Source organism: Pelobates fuscus, chromosome 9, assembly GCF_036172605.1.
Source record: "Pelobates fuscus isolate aPelFus1 chromosome 9, aPelFus1.pri, whole genome shotgun sequence".
In the NCBI taxonomy this organism is placed as follows: Eukaryota; Metazoa; Chordata; class Amphibia; order Anura; family Pelobatidae; genus Pelobates; species Pelobates fuscus.
The window spans coordinates 19251665-19275232 of NC_086325.1; the positions used below are offsets into that span (position 1 = coordinate 19251665).

The 23568-nt window shown below is 39.0% G+C and overlaps 2 protein-coding genes across 2 annotated transcripts in view; one reads left to right on the forward strand and one right to left on the reverse strand.

Annotated features, from left to right (window-relative positions):
- LOC134572450 (sperm acrosome membrane-associated protein 4-like) overlaps positions 1–23568 on the forward strand; it is a 715452-nt gene that overhangs the window by 411350 nt on the left and 280534 nt on the right. The gene's annotated exons all lie outside the window — the stretch shown is intronic.
- Positions 594–19093, reverse strand: LOC134573486 (long neurotoxin homolog TA-bm16-like). Its single transcript, XM_063433254.1, has 3 exons — positions 19005–19093; positions 14381–14476; positions 594–938 (listed from the first exon to the last, which is right to left on the reverse strand). The coding sequence occupies exons 1-3, from the start codon at positions 19054–19056 to the stop codon at positions 775–777; spliced, it is 312 nt and encodes a 103-aa protein (XP_063289324.1). The 5' UTR covers positions 19057–19093; the 3' UTR covers positions 594–774.

Sequence of the window (23568 nt, forward strand, 5' to 3'; positions counted from 1 at the left end):
ATGGTTGGAGAGCAGATGGAATGTCAGGAGATGGACAAGGTGGGTCTCCTCCCCTGCTCTGTAAGGTAAACTTTAAAGTTACTGAATTGGACATTCCCACCGAGCTAAAAGTCGGCTGGTGGTGGAGCATTTAAGATGATGGAAATTTTGGTTTGGACGAGGGGGGAGGCGAGACACCAGTGGGTAAGGTTTTTGGTGCATAGGCACCTGATTAAGTTCGTTGGCAAGGACGGTTATTTAAGTTGGAGGCTGTAGTGCAATAAGTGTTAATTTATATGTCAATTATGGTATGTATATATATATTTATGTGTTTGTTTATATTTGTATGCCCCCCATACACAAACTACACACACTGCCCCACAAACACTGCCCCCCATACACACACTACACACACTGCCCCACAAACACTGCCCCCCATACACACACTACACACTCATGCAAGAAGACGTCCAGCACTGTTTCACAGAGGTAAACTACATGAAACTGCAAGAATCGTCTCTAGTGGTTGTCTACTAGACAGCTACTGTAGGCAGTCTTAACCTTGCAATGTAAATATTACTAATTGAAAACAATTCATATTTAATTTTCTTTATTTGATTCCAATTTTAATTGTAACATTTGGAGAGAGAAGAGTTATCCAGATTGGAAGCATGAGATGCCACAAGAGACTGTACAGGGAAGGAGAGGTTTTACAAATGATATGGGTAAAGAGATTCATTCATTTTCTTTCTCCAAACTCAGATGTTCCTTTGGTTGAGATATTCACAGTGTGCATCACTGCTTAGTTACCCACAGGGTCACAAGGGTGGCAATAACAGTGACAATGGACATCTTGGCAGATACAGCCGAGTTACAGAGGTCGGTGGAGCAACAATAAGTTGTTATTCCTTGTTCTGAAACACCACAGGTATCTTGTGGTAGGCAAGCCTTAACAGTTCCTGAAATAAACAAGTAATCATTATAACATTAGAAAAAAATGGAAGCTAATGTGAAACAGATCTTAGGGCAGTGAAGGGGTTAACCCTAGTTGAGAAATATAAGTAGTAAATATAGATGAGAATAGTGTATGAAAATAGGAAACCTAACAACCTATACGATACTATACAAAATAACTCTTAAACCCTTCTCTTCTAAACAATTGTATATAGCTATATAGCATATATTCAATAAAATACACAAAAGATAAATAAATACAGGGTATAGGAAAATGAACAAAAGTCCAATTTTGGTTTCCCAGATAAATCTCCTAAGTTAGAAAAGATACAATTTATCCAGGAGCTTTTACAATAAAAAGAAGAGAATGCCTTATAGTTACACAATAAAATTCTAATTTCTAAAAATGAGGAAATTCTTAAAATGCAAATGTGTGTACTCAGGCAGACAAAGTTATACTCAGTATAAAATCACAGCATTATGTTTCATAGCAGCAAATAGTCCAAGTATAAATATAAAAGTCCCAAATTGGATGAATAATATATATCAGTCTTTTAGAGTGTGTATCATAAACCACCTTTGATCTGCTGGATGAAATAGCAAGATCAACTGGGGTATTTATGAATTTATATACTTTCAATACAAGAAAGATCGAGTGCAAAAGTAGAAAATTAGTGATAATTCAAAAAAATAGATCCAAAATGTCAGTAAATAAACCAAAACATAAAAATGTAAATGGAAATAAAATAAGGGCTAATTAGTATTGCTGACTAACAGCCAAAATGCTTAGTCTCTCACCGAAAAAAATCTGGGCTGACAGCCTGAGAGTGATAATTGTAGCTGTAGCAATCAAAGATAAAAAATATATTGTGTTAAAGTCGTGACAGGATCCGTGTATAATCCGTGTAATGCCAATAAAAGATAAAAACTTGTAGGTGAAAAATAGAGTGTTATTTTATTTGATTAAAAAAGGTAAATCATCTAAATATAGGTGAATAAAATATTATAGAACTGCTCCAAAAAAGAAGAAAGCAAAATTGGCTAAATAACCTGACCGATGATACTGGATGGCTGTGGATGATATTCGTCTGATACCAAGTGGGTGTTGCAGCAACCGGTGAGGACGGCGTCCGCAGTCTTGGTTAGTCCACCTCCGACCTCACATCGATAGGTGAGCCATCTCGGTGATGTCAGGCAGAAACAGTAGATAACCTGCGTTTTCTTGAGTGTAGCGCTAAATGTGATAGAATAATACAATAGTGAATAGTGCTCTTAATTGCACTTACCCTCTTTTATACACTTGTATACATGAAAAAAAGGGAAAAAAATAGACAAATAATTGTGCAGTATGTTTAAGCTGAATTAGAAAATTTTTTGTGAATTCTGAAGATAGAGTCAAGTTCACTCACATTTGTTAGAGCCTTTTATAGATATAGGGCTCTAAACTTCCTGGCATCTGTGTCTTTTAGGGTAGACCACACGACCCCCCTCTCACGATATACGTATACGTGTTTTCCTCCAAGTTTAGATAGAAAAAGAGACACAGGTAATCTGATCTGAGCGTAGTATTCCCAAATACTATAAATATCAATGAAAGAATAAGATATAGTATTGCTCACCTTTTTTAGAGCCTTTGTTAACCGGCTCTAAGTGTATTAGCCTAGTGTCAATTTGTGGGGTGACACTACCCCTTTCTGGAATCACTTCGACAGGATACAGCAAAGAAGGTTGAGTATAAAAATATATTTATTATAAAATGAATATTCTAAAATTATGTATACAGTTTTACTAGAAAATAATAAAATCTGAAATATCATATGTAAAATACAAATATTTGTTGCCAAAACGCGTTTCGCCGTCACACGGCTTCCTCAGTCGGCTTCTGATCTTCTTCTGAATAAAATCGCTTATATGTCTTTAAATCGACCGCCAAAATCTCCTGATTTTTAGTCCGGTGTGTTTCCAGTGGCTCGGGTTGATGTCGTCGCGTCACTTCCGGTCCTCCGTACTACATCTCCCATGGTGCTGTGCGGATCTCGGCGTCACTTCCGGTGTGTGTCAGCGGTGTTATGGGAAATTGAGTCCAAAGTGACATCGTTGTATAGTTCGTTTTTAGTCCGTGATTGTATTTTAAGCATATAAATCATATGTTCCGGGTAGAAGTAGAACGAGATAATTGTAACGTTAGTATTCAGGAACAATTTGACAGAAAAGTGCAATTATTGAGATGACAATAAATAGAAATAAAATTATAAAAACAGAGAATAATCTATTATAGATTTGTCTATATTTAATTCCTTTGTTTAGTGTCATATGTCCACCTCTGCAGGTTTGGCTGGGGGTTGTTTTTATCCTTTAAACAGTGAAAATGGAATACGATAAAGGGGCAATAGAAGTAATTGGATCCCTTAATATTTCTAGCAGCATACATTTTGAAGATTCTCAGGGTTACAAGTTATTTCTATTCTAAAGAGTGTGGAATTTGTTCTGACATAAAAAAGTCTCTGAGTCTTTTCCAATATGGGTTGTGATCATATGAATGTCCTTAATTGTTATTTAGTCTGGGGTGGGAAACGATATTAGTAATGTGATATATTAGTAATAAAGTTTTTTGGAGAATACAGTCTGTTGAAGGAATATTTGACTTTGAATTAGTCTTTGAGTTTATTTTCAAGAAATTCTTAATTTGGTTAAGGTGCAATTGCTGTAGGTGTAAAATTCTTAGAAGGGTTTGGTTTTAAAAATTAAGATTTTAAAATTTAAAATTTTAAAAGGATCTTTTTTATAGATATGAACTGGACCTCACCTTTTTTAAAAAATTATTAAAAAGTCTAAAAGGTTAAGAGGTTAAAGGAAATGGCAAAGTTCGAAATCCGCATTCAAACCATGGGGGGCTAGGGTGTTCAAATTAAAAATCCACTTTGTCTCGATTTTTCCTAGCTTCTTTATTTCATCCTCCCCTCTCCAATTTAAGGTGATTTTCTGTATAGCTGAAAAACTTAGAAATTGGGGATCGTTGTTGTGTACCTCTTTGAAATGGTTGGAAACGCTATGTTTATCATATCCTCTCTTTATGTTTCGTATGTGTTCATTTATTCTCACGTATAAAGGACGCTTGGTTCTGCCCACATATAGGAGATTGCAGGAACATTGTAGTAGATATATCACTCTCTTTGAAAAACATGTAGTCATTTCTCGTATTTTGTATTTGTTTTCTTTTTTTGAATCCGAAAATTCTATAACGTGTCTTTTTACACTCTTTGTGTTTTTACAGGCTGAGCATAAGCCACAGCCGAAAAAACCTTTCTTTTGAAAGAAAGGGGTGGGTTTTTTGTCTTTTATATGGTTGTGTACTAGTTTTTGTTTCAGATTGGGTGCTCCCCTGTATATAAATCTAGGCTTCTCTGGTAGAATCGAGTACAGCATTGGGTCGTTCCTAAGCATCGGCCAGTGTTTACTAATTATTCGTTTTATTCTGTTACTTTCTTGATTAAAATTACTAATGAAGGGTAGGATGTTATGTTCTTTTGTGGTTTTCTGTTTATATTTCAATAGAGAGGATCTGTCCATTGTTTCTATTTGTTTAATAGTGTCCACAAGGGATTTTTCTTCATAACCCTTCTCTATAAACTGTTCTTTTATTCTTATGGCTTGGGTTCCAAACGTGCTTATGTCTGTGCAATTTCTGCGGATCCTCATTATCTGTGCTTTTGGGATATTTTTTAACCAGGGTGAAAAATGGCAGCTGTTTAGAAAAATTTAATTGTTTACATCTACTGATTTAAAAAAGGTTTTTGTCTTAATTTGGTTTTCTTCTATAAAAATTGTGAGATCTAAAAAATTTACGCTTTCTTTACTGTATTCCGTAGTTAATTTAATTCCCCAGTCATTGGTGTTTAAAAAAGTTAAAAATGACTTTAAAAGATCCTCTGAGCCCTTCCAAATAAAAAATATATCATCTATGTACCGCTTGTAGGAGACCAGGTTCGTCTCCCAGTCCTTGTTGTTATTTATGAATCTCTCCTCCCAAAATGCCATGAAGAGATTTGCATAGCTAGGAGCGAACCTGGTCCCCATAGCAGTACCGACTTTTTGTAAAAAGAATTCGTTGTTAAACCAAAAATAGTTATTATTTAAAATGAGTTCTATTCCCTCTGTTATAAAATTAATTTGTTCATCTGGATAAAAATCATCATTCTTTAGAAAAAATTGTGTGGCTTCTATTCCTCTAGTGTGTGAGATGATTGTGTATAGTGAGCTCACATCTGCGGTGACTAGAATGTAGTCTGGTTCCCACTGTATTTCTTGTAAAATTTGAATAATATTGAGTGTGTCTTTGAGGTAGTTTCTAGTTTTTTGTACGATTGGTTGTAGGCACTTATCCAGGTATTCCGATAGTCTACTTGATATCGAGCCTATGCCTGAGACTATCGGTCTACCTGGAGGATTGGTGGCATTTTTGTGGATTTTTGGTAAATGATAAAAAACAGGGATTTTTGGTTTCATGATGTTGAGGTATTTATATTCTTTTTCATTTAATATCTCTATTTCTTTTCCCCTCTGTAATAAATTTTCAAATTTTGTCTTAATGGTAAATGTCGGGTTTCCTGGTAACTTTTCATATGTGTCCCCATCTCCAACTAGTCTTAGGCCTTCTTGTAGATAATCCACCGTTCTCATAACTACAATCCCACCTCCCTTATCGGCTGGTTTGATTACTTTTTCTTTGTTCTTCTGAAGTGCTTTTAGTGCTAACCACTCCTCTTTGTTTAAATTCATTTGTCTCTTATTTTTGGGTTTGATTTGATTTATTTCTTGCATGACCGCATTCTCAAACGAAATCATCTCTTTGGATACAAAATTATTTGGGAAGAAAGTGGATTTTTCCTTAAGGTCAGTGTGTACATATTTTGAAGGTGAGGTTTGATATGTTAATTTGTCTGTTCTCATAAAACATTTTTTTAAACATAGTTGTCTTTTGTATTTATTTAGATCTATAAAAATGTCGAATTTGTTTAAGGGTTGTGTAGGAACAAATTTTAGTCCTTTGTTTAGAACCTTTTGTTCGGCCAGTGGTAGGGGATTCCCCGTTAGATTAAAAATAATTGATTGTGATTGTGTTAGTGTTTTTCTTATCTTGTTGTGTGTCTTACCTCCTCGTGTGCCCCTCCCCTTAAATTCCTTTGTCTTTTGGGGGTGGTATTCTGAGGGGAATTTGTATTTTGTGGGGATTGTGCTGCTTTGTATTTCCCTTTTTGGCGTCCCTCCTGAAAAAAATCATCTTCTTCAATATCTCTGTTTGTTAAAATGTCAAATCTGTTGGAAGTGAAATTGTTACTTTTTTGTGTTTCTTTTCTATTTCTCGTGAGGATGGGTGATCTTTCCCTGGCTTTTCTATTTAGTTCATATCTTTCCTTTGTAGGGGTTGTTGCAAATTTATTGGTTCTTGGTTGTGGTGGAGGAAATCTTAAATGTGGTGACCTAGCTCTAGAGTGGTGTCTCCTATCATGTGAATTGTTGTGCTCCCATTGAGAACGTGTGGGGTTTGATTTGTAGTTGTTTTCCCTTCTATTTGTATGGACATGGTTATTTCTACTCTGTTGTGGGGAGTGGTCTCTTCTAGTGTAGTGTTTCTGGTGATTATTGTTATGTGTATTAGTTTGTTCTTTTGTTGCATAGGTGGTAACTTGATTATTGTCATAATCGTACCTGTCCCTCTTATATTTCTTTCTTTTGATATTTATGGTCTCAATTTCTGTTTTGTCTATTTGTTTTTGGATTGTCTTTGTTATGGTTTCATATTCTTCAGAGGTAGTATGGTTTACAAGTTGGGTTTGAATTTCATTTATGTCTTTATCTAATTTCTGTAAAGTGAGTTTTCTCCTTTTGATTATCATTTTCATAGTTGTGAAGGAGAAATTCTCTAGCATCTCCTGCCATTCTTCTATAAATTCTTCCTCCCCTTTATCAAATGTGGGATATTTGTTATATCTTAGGCCTCTAGGGGTGATTTTTTCTTTAATATATTTTTCTAGGGTTGCTACTTCCCAGATTATTTTAACCTCTTGGTTCATGCATTTGGTTAATTTGTATTGACATTCTCTTAGGTCATGGGTATTGGTCTGAGGTTGAGAATTATGTATTAAAGTGGGGGTGTCAAACATAGTGTCTATATTTGTGCAGTAGTTCTTTCTTCTTTCAAATAGTGACATTTTAGCTGCCTCCACACTTACAAGGAGTAAGATATACAGAAACAAGTTCAAAATACACAAAGATGTGGAATAGGTGGCGCTTTTTTGTATTCGTGTACAATTTAAAGAAAATAGCCGCTAAAACACTCCGTGGGTACTCCTATAAAACCCACCACATATAAAAGATCACCAAAAATCAACAATGAAAACCTGCGTTTTCTTGAGTGTAGCGCTAAATGTGATAGAATAATACAATAGTGAATAGTGCTCTTAATTGCACTTACCCTCTTTTATACACTTGTATACATGAAAAAAAGGGAAAAAAATAGACAAATAATTGTGCAGTATGTTTAAGCTGAATTAGAAAATTTTTTGTGAATTCTGAAGATAGAGTCAAGTTCACTCACATTTGTTAGAGCCTTTTATAGATATAGGGCTCTAAACTTCCTGGCATCTGTGTCTTTTAGGGTAGACCACACGACCCCCCTCTCACGATATACGTATACGTGTTTTCCTCCAAGTTTAGATAGAAAAAGAGACACAGGTAATCTGATCTGAGCGTAGTATTCCCAAATACTATAAATATCAATGAAAGAATAAGATATAGTATTGCTCACCTTTTTTAGAGCCTTTGTTAACCGGCTCTAAGTGTATTAGCCTAGTGTCAATTTGTGGGGTGACACTACCCCTTTCTGGAATCACTTCGACAGGATACAGCAAAGAAGGTTGAGTATAAAAATATATTTATTATAAAATGAATATTCTAAAATTATGTATACAGTTTTACTAGAAAATAATAAAATCTGAAATATCATATGTAAAATACAAATATTTGTTGCCAAAACGCGTTTCGCCGTCACACGGCTTCCTCAGTCGGCTTCTGATCTTCTTCTGAATAAAATCGCTTATATGTCTTTAAATCGACCGCCAAAATCTCCTGATTTTTAGTCCGGTGTGTTTCCAGTGGCTCGGGTTGATGTCGTCGCGTCACTTCCGGTCCTCCGTACTACATCTCCCATGGTGCTGTGCGGATCTCGGCGTCACTTCCGGTGTGTGTCAGCGGTGTTATGGGAAATTGAGTCCAAAGTGACATCGTTGTATAGTTCGTTTTTAGTCCGTGATTGTATTTTAAGCATATAAATCATATGTTCCGGGTAGAAGTAGAACGAGATAATTGTAACGTTAGTATTCAGGAACAATTTGACAGAAAAGTGCAATTATTGAGATGACAATAAATAGAAATAAAATTATAAAAACAGAGAATAATCTATTATAGATTTGTCTATATTTAATTCCTTTGTTTAGTGTCATATGTCCACCTCTGCAGGTTTGGCTGGGGGTTGTTTTTATCCTTTAAACAGTGAAAATGGAATACGATAAAGGGGCAATAGAAGTAATTGGATCCCTTAATATTTCTAGCAGCATACATTTTGAAGATTCTCAGGGTTACAAGTTATTTCTATTCTAAAGAGTGTGGAATTTGTTCTGACATAAAAAAGTCTCTGAGTCTTTTCCAATATGGGTTGTGATCATATGAATGTCCTTAATTGTTATTTAGTCTGGGGTGGGAAACGATATTAGTAATGTGATATATTAGTAATAAAGTTTTTTGGAGAATACAGTCTGTTGAAGGAATATTTGACTTTGAATTAGTCTTTGAGTTTATTTTCAAGAAATTCTTAATTTGGTTAAGGTGCAATTGCTGTAGGTGTAAAATTCTTAGAAGGGTTTGGTTTTAAAAATTAAGATTTTAAAATTTAAAATTTTAAAAGGATCTTTTTTATAGATATGAACTGGACCTCACCTTTTTTAAAAAATTATTAAAAAGTCTAAAAGGTTAAGAGGTTAAAGGAAATGGCAAAGTTCGAAATCCGCATTCAAACCATGGGGGGCTAGGGTGTTCAAATTAAAAATCCACTTTGTCTCGATTTTTCCTAGCTTCTTTATTTCATCCTCCCCTCTCCAATTTAAGGTGATTTTCTGTATAGCTGAAAAACTTAGAAATTGGGGATCGTTGTTGTGTACCTCTTTGAAATGGTTGGAAACGCTATGTTTATCATATCCTCTCTTTATGTTTCGTATGTGTTCATTTATTCTCACGTATAAAGGACGCTTGGTTCTGCCCACATATAGGAGATTGCAGGAACATTGTAGTAGATATATCACTCTCTTTGAAAAACATGTAGTCATTTCTCGTATTTTGTATTTGTTTTCTTTTTTTGAATCCGAAAATTCTATAACGTGTCTTTTTACACTCTTTGTGTTTTTACAGGCTGAGCATAAGCCACAGCCGAAAAAACCTTTCTTTTGAAAGAAAGGGGTGGGTTTTTTGTCTTTTATATGGTTGTGTACTAGTTTTTGTTTCAGATTGGGTGCTCCCCTGTATATAAATCTAGGCTTCTCTGGTAGAATCGAGTACAGCATTGGGTCGTTCCTAAGCATCGGCCAGTGTTTACTAATTATTCGTTTTATTCTGTTACTTTCTTGATTAAAATTACTAATGAAGGGTAGGATGTTATGTTCTTTTGTGGTTTTCTGTTTATATTTCAATAGAGAGGATCTGTCCATTGTTTCTATTTGTTTAATAGTGTCCACAAGGGATTTTTCTTCATAACCCTTCTCTATAAACTGTTCTTTTATTCTTATGGCTTGGGTTCCAAACGTGCTTATGTCTGTGCAATTTCTGCGGATCCTCATTATCTGTGCTTTTGGGATATTTTTTAACCAGGGTGAAAAATGGCAGCTGTTTAGAAAAATGTAATTGTTTACATCTACTGATTTAAAAAAGGTTTTTGTCTTAATTTGGTTTTCTTCTATAAAAATTGTGAGATCTAAAAAATTTACGCTTTCTTTACTGTATTCCGTAGTTAATTTAATTCCCCAGTCATTGGTGTTTAAAAAAGTTAAAAATGACTTTAAAAGATCCTCTGAGCCCTTCCAAATAAAAAATATATCATCTATGTACCGCTTGTAGGAGACCAGGTTCGTCTCCCAGTCCTTGTTGTTATTTATGAATCTCTCCTCCCAAAATGCCATGAAGAGATTTGCATAGCTAGGAGCGAACCTGGTCCCCATAGCAGTACCGACTTTTTGTAAAGTGGATTTTTAATTTGAACACCCTAGCCCCCCATGGTTTGAATGCGGATTTCGAACTTTGCCATTTCCTTTAACCTCTTAACCTTTTAGACTTTTTAATAATTTTTTAAAAAAGGTGAGGTCCAGTTCATATCTATAAAAAAGATCCTTTTAAAATTTTAAATTTTAAAATCTTAATTTTTAAAACCAAACCCTTCTAAGAATTTTACACCTACAGCAATTGCACCTTAACCAAATTAAGAATTTCTTGAAAATAAACTCAAAGACTAATTCAAAGTCAAATATTCCTTCAACAGACTGTATTCTCCAAAAAACTTTATTACTAATATATCACATTACTAATATCGTTTCCCACCCCAGACTAAATAACAATTAAGGACATTCATATGATCACAACCCATATTGGAAAAGACTCAGAGACTTTTTTATGTCAGAACAAATTCCACACTCTTTAGAATAGAAATAACTTGTAACCCTGAGAATCTTCAAAATGTATGCTGCTAGAAATATTAAGGGATCCAATTACTTCTATTGCCCCTTTATCGTATTCCATTTTCACTGTTTAAAGGATAAAAACAACCCCCAGCCAAACCTGCAGAGGTGGACATATGACACTAAACAAAGGAATTAAATATAGACAAATCTATAATAGATTATTCTCTGTTTTTATAATTTTATTTCTATTTATTGTCATCTCAATAATTGCACTTTTCTGTCAAATTGTTCCTGAATACTAACGTTACAATTATCTCGTTCTACTTCTACCCGGAACATATGATTTATATGCTTAAAATACAATCACGGACTAAAAACGAACTATACAACGATGTCACTTTGGACTCAATTTCCCATAACACCGCTGACACACACCGGAAGTGACGCCGAGATCCGCACAGCACCATGGGAGATGTAGTACGGAGGACCGGAAGTGACGCGACGACATCAACCCGAGCCACTGGAAACACACCGGACTAAAAATCAGGAGATTTTGGCGGTCGATTTAAAGACATATAAGCGATTTTATTCAGAAGAAGATCAGAAGCCGACTGAGGAAGCCGTGTGACGGCGAAACGCGTTTTGGCAACAAATATTTGTATTTTACATATGATATTTCAGATTTTATTATTTTCTAGTAAAACTGTATACATAATTTTAGAATATTCATTTTATAATAAATATATTTTTATACTCAACCTTCTTTGCTGTATCCTGTCGAAGTGATTCCAGAAAGGGGTAGTGTCACCCCACAAATTGACACTAGGCTAATACACTTAGAGCCGGTTAACAAAGGCTCTAAAAAAGGTGAGCAATACTATATCTTATTCTTTCATTGATATTTATAGTATTTGGGAATACTACGCTCAGATCAGATTACCTGTGTCTCTTTTTCTATCTAAACTTGGAGGAAAACACGTATACGTATATCGTGAGAGGGGGGTCGTGTGGTCTACCCTAAAAGACACAGATGCCAGGAAGTTTAGAGCCCTATATCTATAAAAGGCTCTAACAAATGTGAGTGAACTTGACTCTATCTTCAGAATTCACAAAAAATTTTCTAATTCAGCTTAAACATACTGCACAATTATTTGTCTATTTTTTTCCCTTTTTTTCATGTATACAAGTGTATAAAAGAGGGTAAGTGCAATTAAGAGCACTATTCACTATTGTATTATTCTATCACATTTAGCGCTACACTCAAGAAAACGCAGGTTTTCATTGTTGATTTTTGGTGATCTTTTATATGTGGTGGGTTTTATAGGAGTACCCACGGAGTGTTTTAGCGGCTATTTTCTTTAAATTGTACACGAATACAAAAAAGCGCCACCTATTCCACATCTTTGTGTATTTTGAACTAGAAACAGTAGATAGCCAACAGATGCTTTCTCCAAACAGGCCTTAATTCTCAAAACTTTCCAATGTGGATTGTAGCCTTACGCGTTTCAAAGGGTATTGCCCAATTTCATCAGAGGCATTTTTATCTTTTATTGGCATTACACGGATTATACACGGATCCTGTCACGACTTTAACACAATATATTTTTTATCTTTGATTGCTACAGCCACAATTATTACTCTCAGGCTGTCAGCCCAGATTTTTTTCGGTGAGAGACTAAGCATTTTGGCTGTTAGTCAGCAATACTAATTAGCCCTTATTTTATTTCCATTTACATTTTTATGTTTTGGTTTATTTACTGACATTTTGGATCTATTTTTTTGAATTATCACTAATTTTCTACTTTTGCACTCGATCTTTCTTGTATTGAAAGTATATAAATTCATAAATACCCCAGTTGATCTTGCTATTTCATCCAGCAGATCAAAGGTGGTTTATGATACACACTCTAAAAGACTGATATATATTATTCATCCAATTTGGGACTTTTATATTTATACTTGGACTATTTGCTGCTATGAAACATAATGCTGTGATTTTATACTGAGTATAACTTTGTCTGCCTGAGTACACACATTTGCATTTTAAGAATTTCCTCATTTTTAGAAATTAGAATTTTATTGTGTAACTATAAGGCATTCTCTTCTTTTTATTGTAAAAGCTCCTGGATAAATTGTATCTTTTCTACGTTAATCCTTGGGATTTGGTGAAACCCCACTCACTCCAGTTTTCGAGCTTCCACGTATTACTCTGTCTTGTTCCCTCTTATTTTCTGATAGCCATTACTTTTGTCTTTCAGTTTTGTTTATTTATTGTTAAATCTCCTAAGTTGTCCACTCCATCATGTAGATCCACATGTATATAAAACAGAAGAAAATATATCTTTAAAATATTTCTTCTTGTTCAAAACACAAAAAAATGATGAAAAAGTCATTTTATTTCAATATTGCTTAAAAATATATATATATATAAAAAAATCTACATTTTTTTTATATGTAATTTGTATTCCGTCTTTTATAAATCACAAGTTAAGCCATAAAAAGTCCAGACCTTATATGAATTTCTCGGCGTCCCGAGACAGCTGAATGGTGATGCTGTAGAGGATTCAAATAGTGGTCTTATATGGTTTGGATGATGGCTGCTAGGGATGTGAGTCAGACCGCTCCATACGCGCTTCTCCGCTTCGGCGGCTTTTTCAATGGATCCTGGAAAGGTCTGACGCACATCACATCTTTTGTGTATTTTATTTGAATATATGCTATATAGCTATATACAATTGTTTAGAAGAGAAGGGTTTAAGAGTTATTTTGTATAGTATCGTATAGGTTGTTAGGTTTCCTATTTTCATACACTATTCTCATCTAGATTTACTCTAAATCAGCGCTCCACTATCAGTGCCTTTTCCTATTTTGTTAATTATTGTTGTCTTATTTAAAATTTAACATTTGCTTGTTCACCCTTTATATATATATTTCAACATTAAAAGTTACATTTTAAAATATAATTTAAACATAGGACAGTGCTCTCTCCTTTTCTACTTAAACAAGTAATCATATAAAATGTTGTTATTTAAAGATTAATCATGAAAACAAATTATTATTTCATAGGGAAAAGAACAAGTTTACTAGTTTGTGATATACCACCGGGCTCTGTGTCTTTTCACTATAACAAGTTTAAAGGTCACTGAGATTCAGTTAGATTTAGTTTATCTTTAATTCCTTGAAGTAAAATAGAATTGTGAAGGTGTCTGGCTCAAGAAAAACAGGCGGCCTAGACTATCGTAAATCAAATGTTGAAAAACTGGGGTAAAAGGGTATTCTAAACAATAACATCACATGTCCCGGAATCTGTAGATACCTCAGTAAGATCAGAAAGATTGTAGCAGGACAATTCTAATACAGAACCAGAAATGGGTCTCCCTTCACACTTTGCATCCAGTAGCTGTTATCACCTGTCCTGTCATAACACCTTATATTCTGGTAGAAATAAACTTGACATGTTTTGGGAAGGGTGTAGAGTTCTTAACTAAGAAACCAATAGAATATTTTTCATTTGTTCTAATGGATAGAAGTTTTGTGTGATTGGTTAGTCTAAGAATATGGGCAGTACACGAATTATGATTTATTTGTAATTTATTTAGTATACATTACCCATGGTTTGGGGTAAATAAGTGGGTTTGCATTGAAAGTGGATCTATCCAGGCACCGAGTATAATAGGGAGTTGAGCTGACCTCAGGAGGTTCGCAAAACAAACACTATTTCTTACCATCATTGGAAACCACTTTACCACAGACCTGCCCGGGTGGACATGTTAAAGTTACACAGTTGCCAAGAGCACATGTGTAACACTGCAAAGCATGACCTGGAAGAAAGAGTAATATAAACACACAAATTATTACACAATCACACACCTACACTATAACACAATAAGAGTAACAACAACCTCTTCACACACCTACACTATAACACAATAAGAGTAACACTACTGGGAGTGTAGGGCCCCCTAGTGGGCCTGAAACGTAATTAATGGAGTCTTTTAATTGGACTGAAGTGGAAGCAAGAAATGCTGTTGCAGCATGGTGGGAAGGGCCTCCCCTTACACTTTTAAGAGCCTCCTCCGTTTCCTGTCCTTCCATTTGATTCCTGCTGTCTCCTGAAGTTAGAGGACAGGAGTGATGGCGGCAAAGAGGCTGGGGTTTCCCCCCTACTGGGCAGTGGCCCAGCTGGCGCGCCCGCCAGAGTATGTGTACAAGGTGGCCGTGCCAAAGATTCTCTCTTGCTGTCCTTATGCCTCGGCTTGGCCGGATGCAACGGGGGCTCCGCTGAAGGATTAGGTTGAGCCGCATCCTCTGGTGGGCTGAGGAGTTCAGCACTCAGTGCCGCCAACGTAAGATTGTTTACTGTTTATATATATGTAACGGCCGTTCTGTTTGAATGGTTTTCAATGATGCCTCGATCGATGTACTCAATAAATACAATGAGTGAAGGTTTTACCTCCCGACATGGTGTCTGTGTTAATTATTTCAAGAGGAACGCAGGGTTAGGAACGGGTTAGAGGGTTAGGTATTTGGCTAAAATGAAGGGACAGAGGAGATTACTACTGCACCATGTACACAGACACAGCACAGGCAGCCAACCTCTTCAACATACTCTGCTATAACATGTATACACAGCACAGCCAGCCTCCCCATCACACACACTGCTATACCATGTATACACATCACAGCCACCCTCCCCATCACACACACTGCTATACCATGTATACACAGCACAGCCAGCCTCCAATCACACACTGCTATACCATGTATACACATCACAGCCACCCTTCCAATCACACACACTGCTATACCATGTATACACAGCACAGCCAGCCTCAACATCACACACTGCTATACCATGCATACACAGCACAGCCAGCCTCCCATCACACACTGCTATACCCTGTATACACAGCACAGCCAGCCTCCCCATCACACACTGCTATACCATGTATACACAGCACAGCCAGCCTCCCCATCACAAACACTGCTATACCATGTATACACAGCACCCAGACATCTCACACTGCTATACCATGTATACACAGCACAGCTAGCCTCCCCATCACACACTGCTATACCATGTATACACAGCACAGCCAGCCTCCCCATCACACACTGCTATACCATGTATACACAGCACAGCCAGCCTCCCCATCACAAACACTGCTATACCATGTATACACAGCACCCAGGCATCTCACACTGCTATACCATGTATACACAGCACAGCTAGCCTCCCCATCACACACTGCTATACCATGTATACACAGCATAGCCAGCCTCCCATCACACACTGCTATACCCTGTATACACAGCACAGCCAGCCTCCCCATCACACACTGCTATACCATGTATACACAGCACAGCCAGCCTCCCATCACACACTGCTATACCCTGTATACACAGCACAGCCAGCCTCCCCATCACACACTGCTATACCATGTATGCACAGCACCCAGGCATCTCACACTGCTATACCATGTATACACAGCACAGCTAGCCTCCCCATCACACACTGCTATACCATGTATACACAGCACAGCCAGCCTCCCCATCACACACACTGCTATACCATGTATACACAGCACAGCCAGCCTCCCCATCACACACACTGCTATACCATGTATACACAGCACAGCCACCCTCCCCATCACACACTGCTATACCATGTATACACAGTACAGCCAGCCTCCCATCACACACTGCTATACCATGTATACACAGTACAGCCAGCCTCCCATCACACACTGCTATACCCTGTATACACAGCACAGCCAGCCTCCCCATCACACACTACTATACCATGTATACACAGCTCCCAGCCATCAAACACTGGTATACCATGTATACACAACACAGCTAGCCTCCCCATCACACACTGCTATACCATGTATACACAGCACAGCCAGCCTCCCCATCACACACTGCTATACCATCTATACACAGCACAGCCAGCCTCCCCATCACACACTGCTATACCATGTATACACATCACAGCCACCCTCCCCATCACACATACTGCTATACCATGTATACACAGCACAGCCAGCCTCCCCATCACACACTGCTATACCCTGTATACACAGCACAGCCAGCCTCCCCATCACACACTGCTATACCATGTATACACAGCACCCAGGCATCTCACACTGCTATACCATGTATACACAGCACAGCTAGCCTCCCCATCACACACTGCTATACCATGTATACACAGCACAGCCAGCCTCCCCATCACACACACTGCTATACCATGTATACACAGCACAGCCAGCCTCCCCATCACACACACTGCTATACCGTGTATACACAGCACAGCCAGACTCCCACCACACACTGCTATACCATGTATACACAGCATAGCCAGCCTCCCATCACACACTGCTATACCCTGTATACACAGCACAGCCAGCCTCCCCATCACACACTGCTATACCATGTATACACAGCACAGCCAGCCTCCCATCACACACTGCTATACCCTGTATACACAGCACAGCCAGCCTCCCCATCACACACTGCTATACCATGTATGCACAGCACCCAGGCATCTCACACTGCTATACCATGTATACACAGCACAGCTAGCCTCCCCATCACACACTGCCATACCATGTATACACAGCACAGCCAGCCTCCCCATCACACACTGCTATACCATCTATACACAGCACAGCCAGCCTCCCCATCACACACTGCTATACCATCTATACACAGCACAGCCAGCCTCCCCATCACACACTGCTATACCATGTATACACATCACAGCCACCCTCCCCATCACACATACTGCTATACCATGTATACACAGCACAGCCAGCCTCCCCATCACACACTGCTATACCATGTATACACAGCACAGCCAGCCTCCCCATCACACACTGCTATATCATGTATACACATCACAGCCACCCTCCCCATCACACATACTGCTTTACCATGTATACACAGCACAGCCAGCCTCCCATCACACACTGCTATACCATGTATACACAGCACAGCCAGCCTCCCAATCACACACACTACTATACAATGTATACACAGCACAGCCAGCCTCCCCATCACACACTGCTATACCATGTATACACAGCACAGCCAGCCTCCCCATCACACACTGCTATACCATGTATACACAGCACAGCCAGCCTCCCCATCACACACACTGCTATACCATGTATACACAGCACAGCCAGCCTCCCATCACACACACACACACACTACTATACCATGTATACATTATCTATTATATGATATGGTACTACACTATATATTATATTATGTTATCTATTATATTATATGATTCTACACTAAATATTATAATTAATTATCTATTATGTGGTACTACACTATATATTATATTATTTTATCTATTATGGTATATGATATTACACTTTATATTATAATACATTATCTATTGTATGATATGATATTACACTATGTATTATATTACATTATCTGTTATATGATATTACACTACATAATATATCATCTATTATATGATATGGTACTACACTATATATTATATTATGTTATTGATTATATTATATGATTTTACACTAAATATAATTAATTATCTATTATATGGTACTACACTATTTATTATATTATTTTATCTATTATGGTATATGATATTACACTTTATATTATAATACATTATCTATTGTATGATATGATATTACACTATGTATTATATTACATTATCTGTTATATGATATTACACTACATAATATATCATCTATTATATGATATGGTACTACACTAAATGTAATATATTATGTTATCGATTATATTATATGATTTTACACTAAATATAATTAATTATCTATTATATGGTACTACACTATATATTATATTATTTTATCTATTATGGTATATGATATTACACTTTATATTATAATACATTATCTATTGTATGATATGATATTACACTATGTATTATATTACATTATCTGTTATATGATATTACACTACATAATATATCATCTATTATATGATATGGTACTACACTATATAATATATTATGTTATCGATTATATTATATGATTTTACACTAAATATAATTAATTATCTATTATATGGTACTACACTATATAATATATTTTATCTATTATGGTATATGATATTACACTTTATATTATAATACATTATCTATTGTATGATATGATATTACACTAAATATAATTAATTATCTATTATATGGTACTACACTATATATTATATTATTTTATCTATTATATTATATGATATCACACTATATATTATAATACATTAATTATTATATTACGCTACATAGTATACACTCAGATACAACCATTAAATACTATAATATATACAGTGTTGATCTCTTACCAATCTGGCAGCACAGAAGAATAAAAAAAACAATTGTTATTAAAAGTTTCATTGTCCTTGTGTTCTTTTATCTTTTCCTACAATTCTCAGTCTCTCATTGAATCTCTCCCTTATCCTCTCTATTTTATACCTAGATGCCGGCAGACTAACAAGGCCACACCTACTGGGTGATATTTCTAGATCACTTTCATTTCTCCACCTCTCTTCCTCTACCTAGCTGTCTCTGAATCTCTCAGTTTATCAGTCTCTGTGGCTCTGTCTCTGTGTCTGAGTTACTTTGTCTCTCTACCTCTCTATCTCTGAGTAATTTCGATTTACTGAATGACAGTGAATGGGGATGGACTGCTGTCATTGTGTGCCCCTGGGCTTGACTGCACTGGGGACCTTGAAGGCCTCTGTAGTTACTACAGTAAACCAATAATCTTGTGCATGAGGTGTCAAATAAATTATGATTTGTCCAGATTTGGGGGGATCAGTGATTCCTCCAATCTCTGTAACTCAGAATCACCATATGAACAAATCACAAGACAAACGAAACAAGGAATGAACAAGTCTTTTTGTTTGATTCGGTATTTGGAGTTGTGCCCGAAGTATCAAACAAAAAAAACAAGATGTTATTCCATAACAGGTGGATAACATCTAGTACATCAGCTGGAATTTCAATAGCAACAACAACCATTCAACCTCCATCATTGCTTTTACAGGATGGTCTAGAGACACAGTTACAGATGTCGGGTATTTAACATGTTTAAAGTCCCAAATTACATGTATGTACGTAGTGGGGAATCGCGATGCAGCCTAGAACAAAATCTAACCCCATTAAACCCCCCAGTAACGACAGACCACTTAGTATGGATGAAACAGGCCACAGCATTTATTATCACAACTAAATTACTGCATAACACATCCATAACTTTATTTCTTAAATCTCTTCTTTTCTGTAACCAAAACATTAGACATAAATAAGCATAAATTAACATATATACATATATAACTCCACCCATAGTGTTATACAGTGACCCAACCGTCCTTGCCAATAAAAACCATGGAGTGGTTCCTAATCACCACTCCCTCTCACCTCCCCCCTCGTCATAAAAAATCCTTCCAATGCCTGCCATCAGCCGACCTTATCCACGCTCGATGGGCACGAGACCTCAGGCAACCTAAAGTTTAACCTTTGGAGCAGGGGAGGTTTGAGACCTTAAAAACTTGTTCATCTCATTCCATATACTTAAACGTAACCTCAAACTCAATTGGCAAGGACATACCCCCGGCTAGCTGCGACGAAATATACTATAGGGTGGGCGGGAGGGAAGCTGTTTGCTGGCCCGAATCCCAAGTGGCACTGAGGTAAGACCTCCCCCACACTGTCTTACACAGAACATAATCACACCCACAGACTCTTCCCAACCAATCCCATGCATCTATCCCCACACTCCTACATGTGCCCTTGTCCGCTTAGCTGCGCTATCTCCCCAGGGCCTTGTATGTACGTAGTGGGGAATCGCGATGCAGCCTAGAACAAAATCTAACCCCATTAAACCCCCCAGTAACGACAGACCACTTAGTATGGATGAAACAGGCCACAGCATTTATTATCACAACTAAATTACTGCATAACACATCCATAACTTTATTTCTTAAATCTCTTCTTTTCTGTAACCAAAACATTAGACATAAATAAGCATAAATTAACATATATACATATATAACTCCACCCATAGTGTTATACAGTGACCCAACCGTCCTTGCCAATAAAAACCATGGAGTGGTTCCTAATCACCACTCCCTCTCACCTCCCCCCTCATCATAAAAAATCCTTCCAATGCCTGCCATCAGCCGACCTTATCCACGCTCGATGGGCACGAGACCTCAGGCAACCTAAAGTTTAACCTTTGGAGCAGGGGAGGTTTGAGACCTTAAAAACTTGTTCATCTCATTCCATATACTTAAACGTAACCTCAAACTCAATTGGCAAGGACATACCCCCGCCACAACCCCGCTGTTTTACGCCTAAAATCAGCGGGGGACCCCACCACAACCAGCCATGGCCTGTTCCACCACTTCTCGCAGCGCTAGAGAGTAACAGAGGTCAAGTCCGACCTCCAGCAAGCGCACCCTTCCCTCGAGATAACTAAACCACAGTTAGCCAAACCCAAAAGGCGAATTGGAAGTGTTTACGTTTTATTTATTCATTTTGTCAATTATGTGTTTAGTCATTTAGTAATGGCCATGACAAACCTAGAAACCCATCTAGTCCGATGACCGACGGCAGCACACCAGGCCACTCACATTGCGGAGCGCACTGCCAACAGGAGAGGGCGATAGGCGCAGCCTAGCCCCTGAGAACCTCGGGTAAGAAACATAATGCATAACATGTCCAGATCGAAGAACACCCAAGTCCTAAACCGTCACCGACCCATGACATTCCACCCAGGGATAACAAAAAAAAAAAACCCTGGTACCCCCCATGAGGCGAGACCGCCGACCCCGTAGGAGGAGGAGCCACACCCCTTTCATGTATCCGGTGCCAGACCACCGAACGTCCGCTCCCGAAGGTGTAAGATCCAACCACGCGCCCCTGCCTCCTGGCCCAAATTACATACGAAAATCCCACCCTCCCCAGTCCGGGGGGGGGACCTTACCGCGGAGATAAGCCCAGTCAGAGACCAGCACGGTGAACCCAAAGAACCCACCACCCTGACTCCCACCAATCGACCTTTTGAACCAGTGGCGCAGGCACGCCAAGTCCGCGGCGTCCATAGCCGCTACCAACCAGAATAAACGCTCCTTGAATTCCCCACCATCATTATCCAGGAATTCGAGCCCCCAAGCGGAATACCCCAACTAAATGGACACCAAGGGGTGAAGAGGCCGAATAATCCAGTGGATGCAGACCACTCACCCAAGGAAACAGGACAAATGACGGAACCCAGCACTACCCCTGATCGGAATAATCTAAACTAGCCCGGGAACCTAGTACATCATGCCAGGAGCCCAATTATTACCTTGTGCAGACCATCTACCCCAGGAGAATGCGGAAGGGCAAGGTTATGTCAACCCCGCAACATCCAATAAATGAACAGATTCCATTGAGGAATTAGCCAACCGCTACCAAATGACCCTTCCCGGAGTCCACAGCCGTCGAGCGGTGAAAACCGAAGGAAGTCCATACACCCCTCCACCTGCAGACGACAGAACATGACGGGCAGCCGAGCCCTGCAAATCGAAGAATTCACGAAGAACACACCCCAGCCCCCAACGCCCTGATGGGACGGAACAAAACAGGTAGACGAGCAGTCCAATCCTGGAGCCCCAAGAAAAATGCTCCCATCCGGCCCGAGCACTCACATCTTACTGCAGCGGGCCCCACGCCGCCTCAGAGACTGACCCACGGACCAGCGTCATCAGTCCGCTAGACCAAGCGACCACATCTCCACTGCCCTATAAATAGGCCCCCACCCGAAGTATGTCCCACAGCGACCAATATAGAGCATTGGCCAGTACATCGTGAAACCCCCGGGATAACACCGCCCAACCTGTTACTTCCCAAACTCAAACAGCGCCGAGCCAGGCACCGCAACCAGAGTACCACCGGGGTGGAGGACACCGTCACATGATAGACAGCCTGCACCACCCCAAGATAGTCGCAACGGAGGAACTACCCACCTGTTCATGAGTAGGGAATCCCACACCAACCATGCCCCCAGAAAGGGGAAGAGCTCCAAGCCAGCCAGAGGCTGCAAGAGCCCCGATGCTTGCCAGCTTAATTGGCAAAAGACAGCCCACCATGGAGAGCCCAAAATGGCCCCAAGACTTTCCGCAGTGGAAGGGACCCACGGGCCCGTCAGCGCAAGCTACCAGTCAGGGGCCCACAGCAGCAAAGCGCGGATGTGTGACCGCCCCACACAGGAGCGAAAGTGGGAGCAACCCTTGTGGGGGCATATAGCCATTTAACCCGGCTGACAGAGATACAAACTGGAAAAAAAAAAAAAAAAAAAACGACGGGTGCACCGGCAGCCGAATCCACAGCAGCCGCCATCAGCGAGGCCACAGGGCCCCGCAGCCCTAACCACTCGGACCGCTGCGTCATGCCACCCCACCCCACACCTAACCGCTTGTAGGGAACGACAAATAAGGAAACAAGGAAGCAGGCGAACTCGCCCCCACCCCTCCCTTGGCCCCATGTTCCAAGGGGGTGGGAGGGGGGGGGATCAGACTTCGGAGACACACTAAAAACGGTCGGGAGGTAAGCATATCAAGTTACGCGGTAAGTTGCTCTTGAACCCCCCGATGGAATACTCACATGGATCGAAAATCCTGCACGGAGAGCACCTATGTCCCCTATCCCGACAGAGTGCCCGCATGAAACCATGGGAGACGTGAGGGGCCCTCCTGCAACCTGAGCCTTCGTGCTGGAATGGCATGAGGACCCCACTTACCGCGACCGTCCGCAAATTTACCACCACCGTCTAGCCTCCGGCCGGGTGGCCAGGGAGGAGGAGGGCGTTCCCCCACCGCCTCCCCCCCAAAATGATGAAAAACGCGCCGTGTTGAGGCGCCG

Excerpts from the sequence above, each read along its gene's own strand:
- LOC134573486 (XM_063433254.1), bottom strand. The coding sequence starts at position 19,056 with ATGAAACTTTTAATAACAATTGTTTTTTTTATTCTTCTGTGCTGCCAG. Across the intron at positions 14,477-19,004 it reads TCTTCTGTGCTGCCAGATTG|GTCATGCTTTGCAGTGTTAC; the intron begins GTAAGAGATCAA and ends TCTTTCTTCCAG. Across the intron at positions 939-14,380 it reads TAAAGTGGTTTCCAATGATG|GAACTGTTAAGGCTTGCCTA; the intron begins GTAAGAAATAGT and ends TGTTTATTTCAG.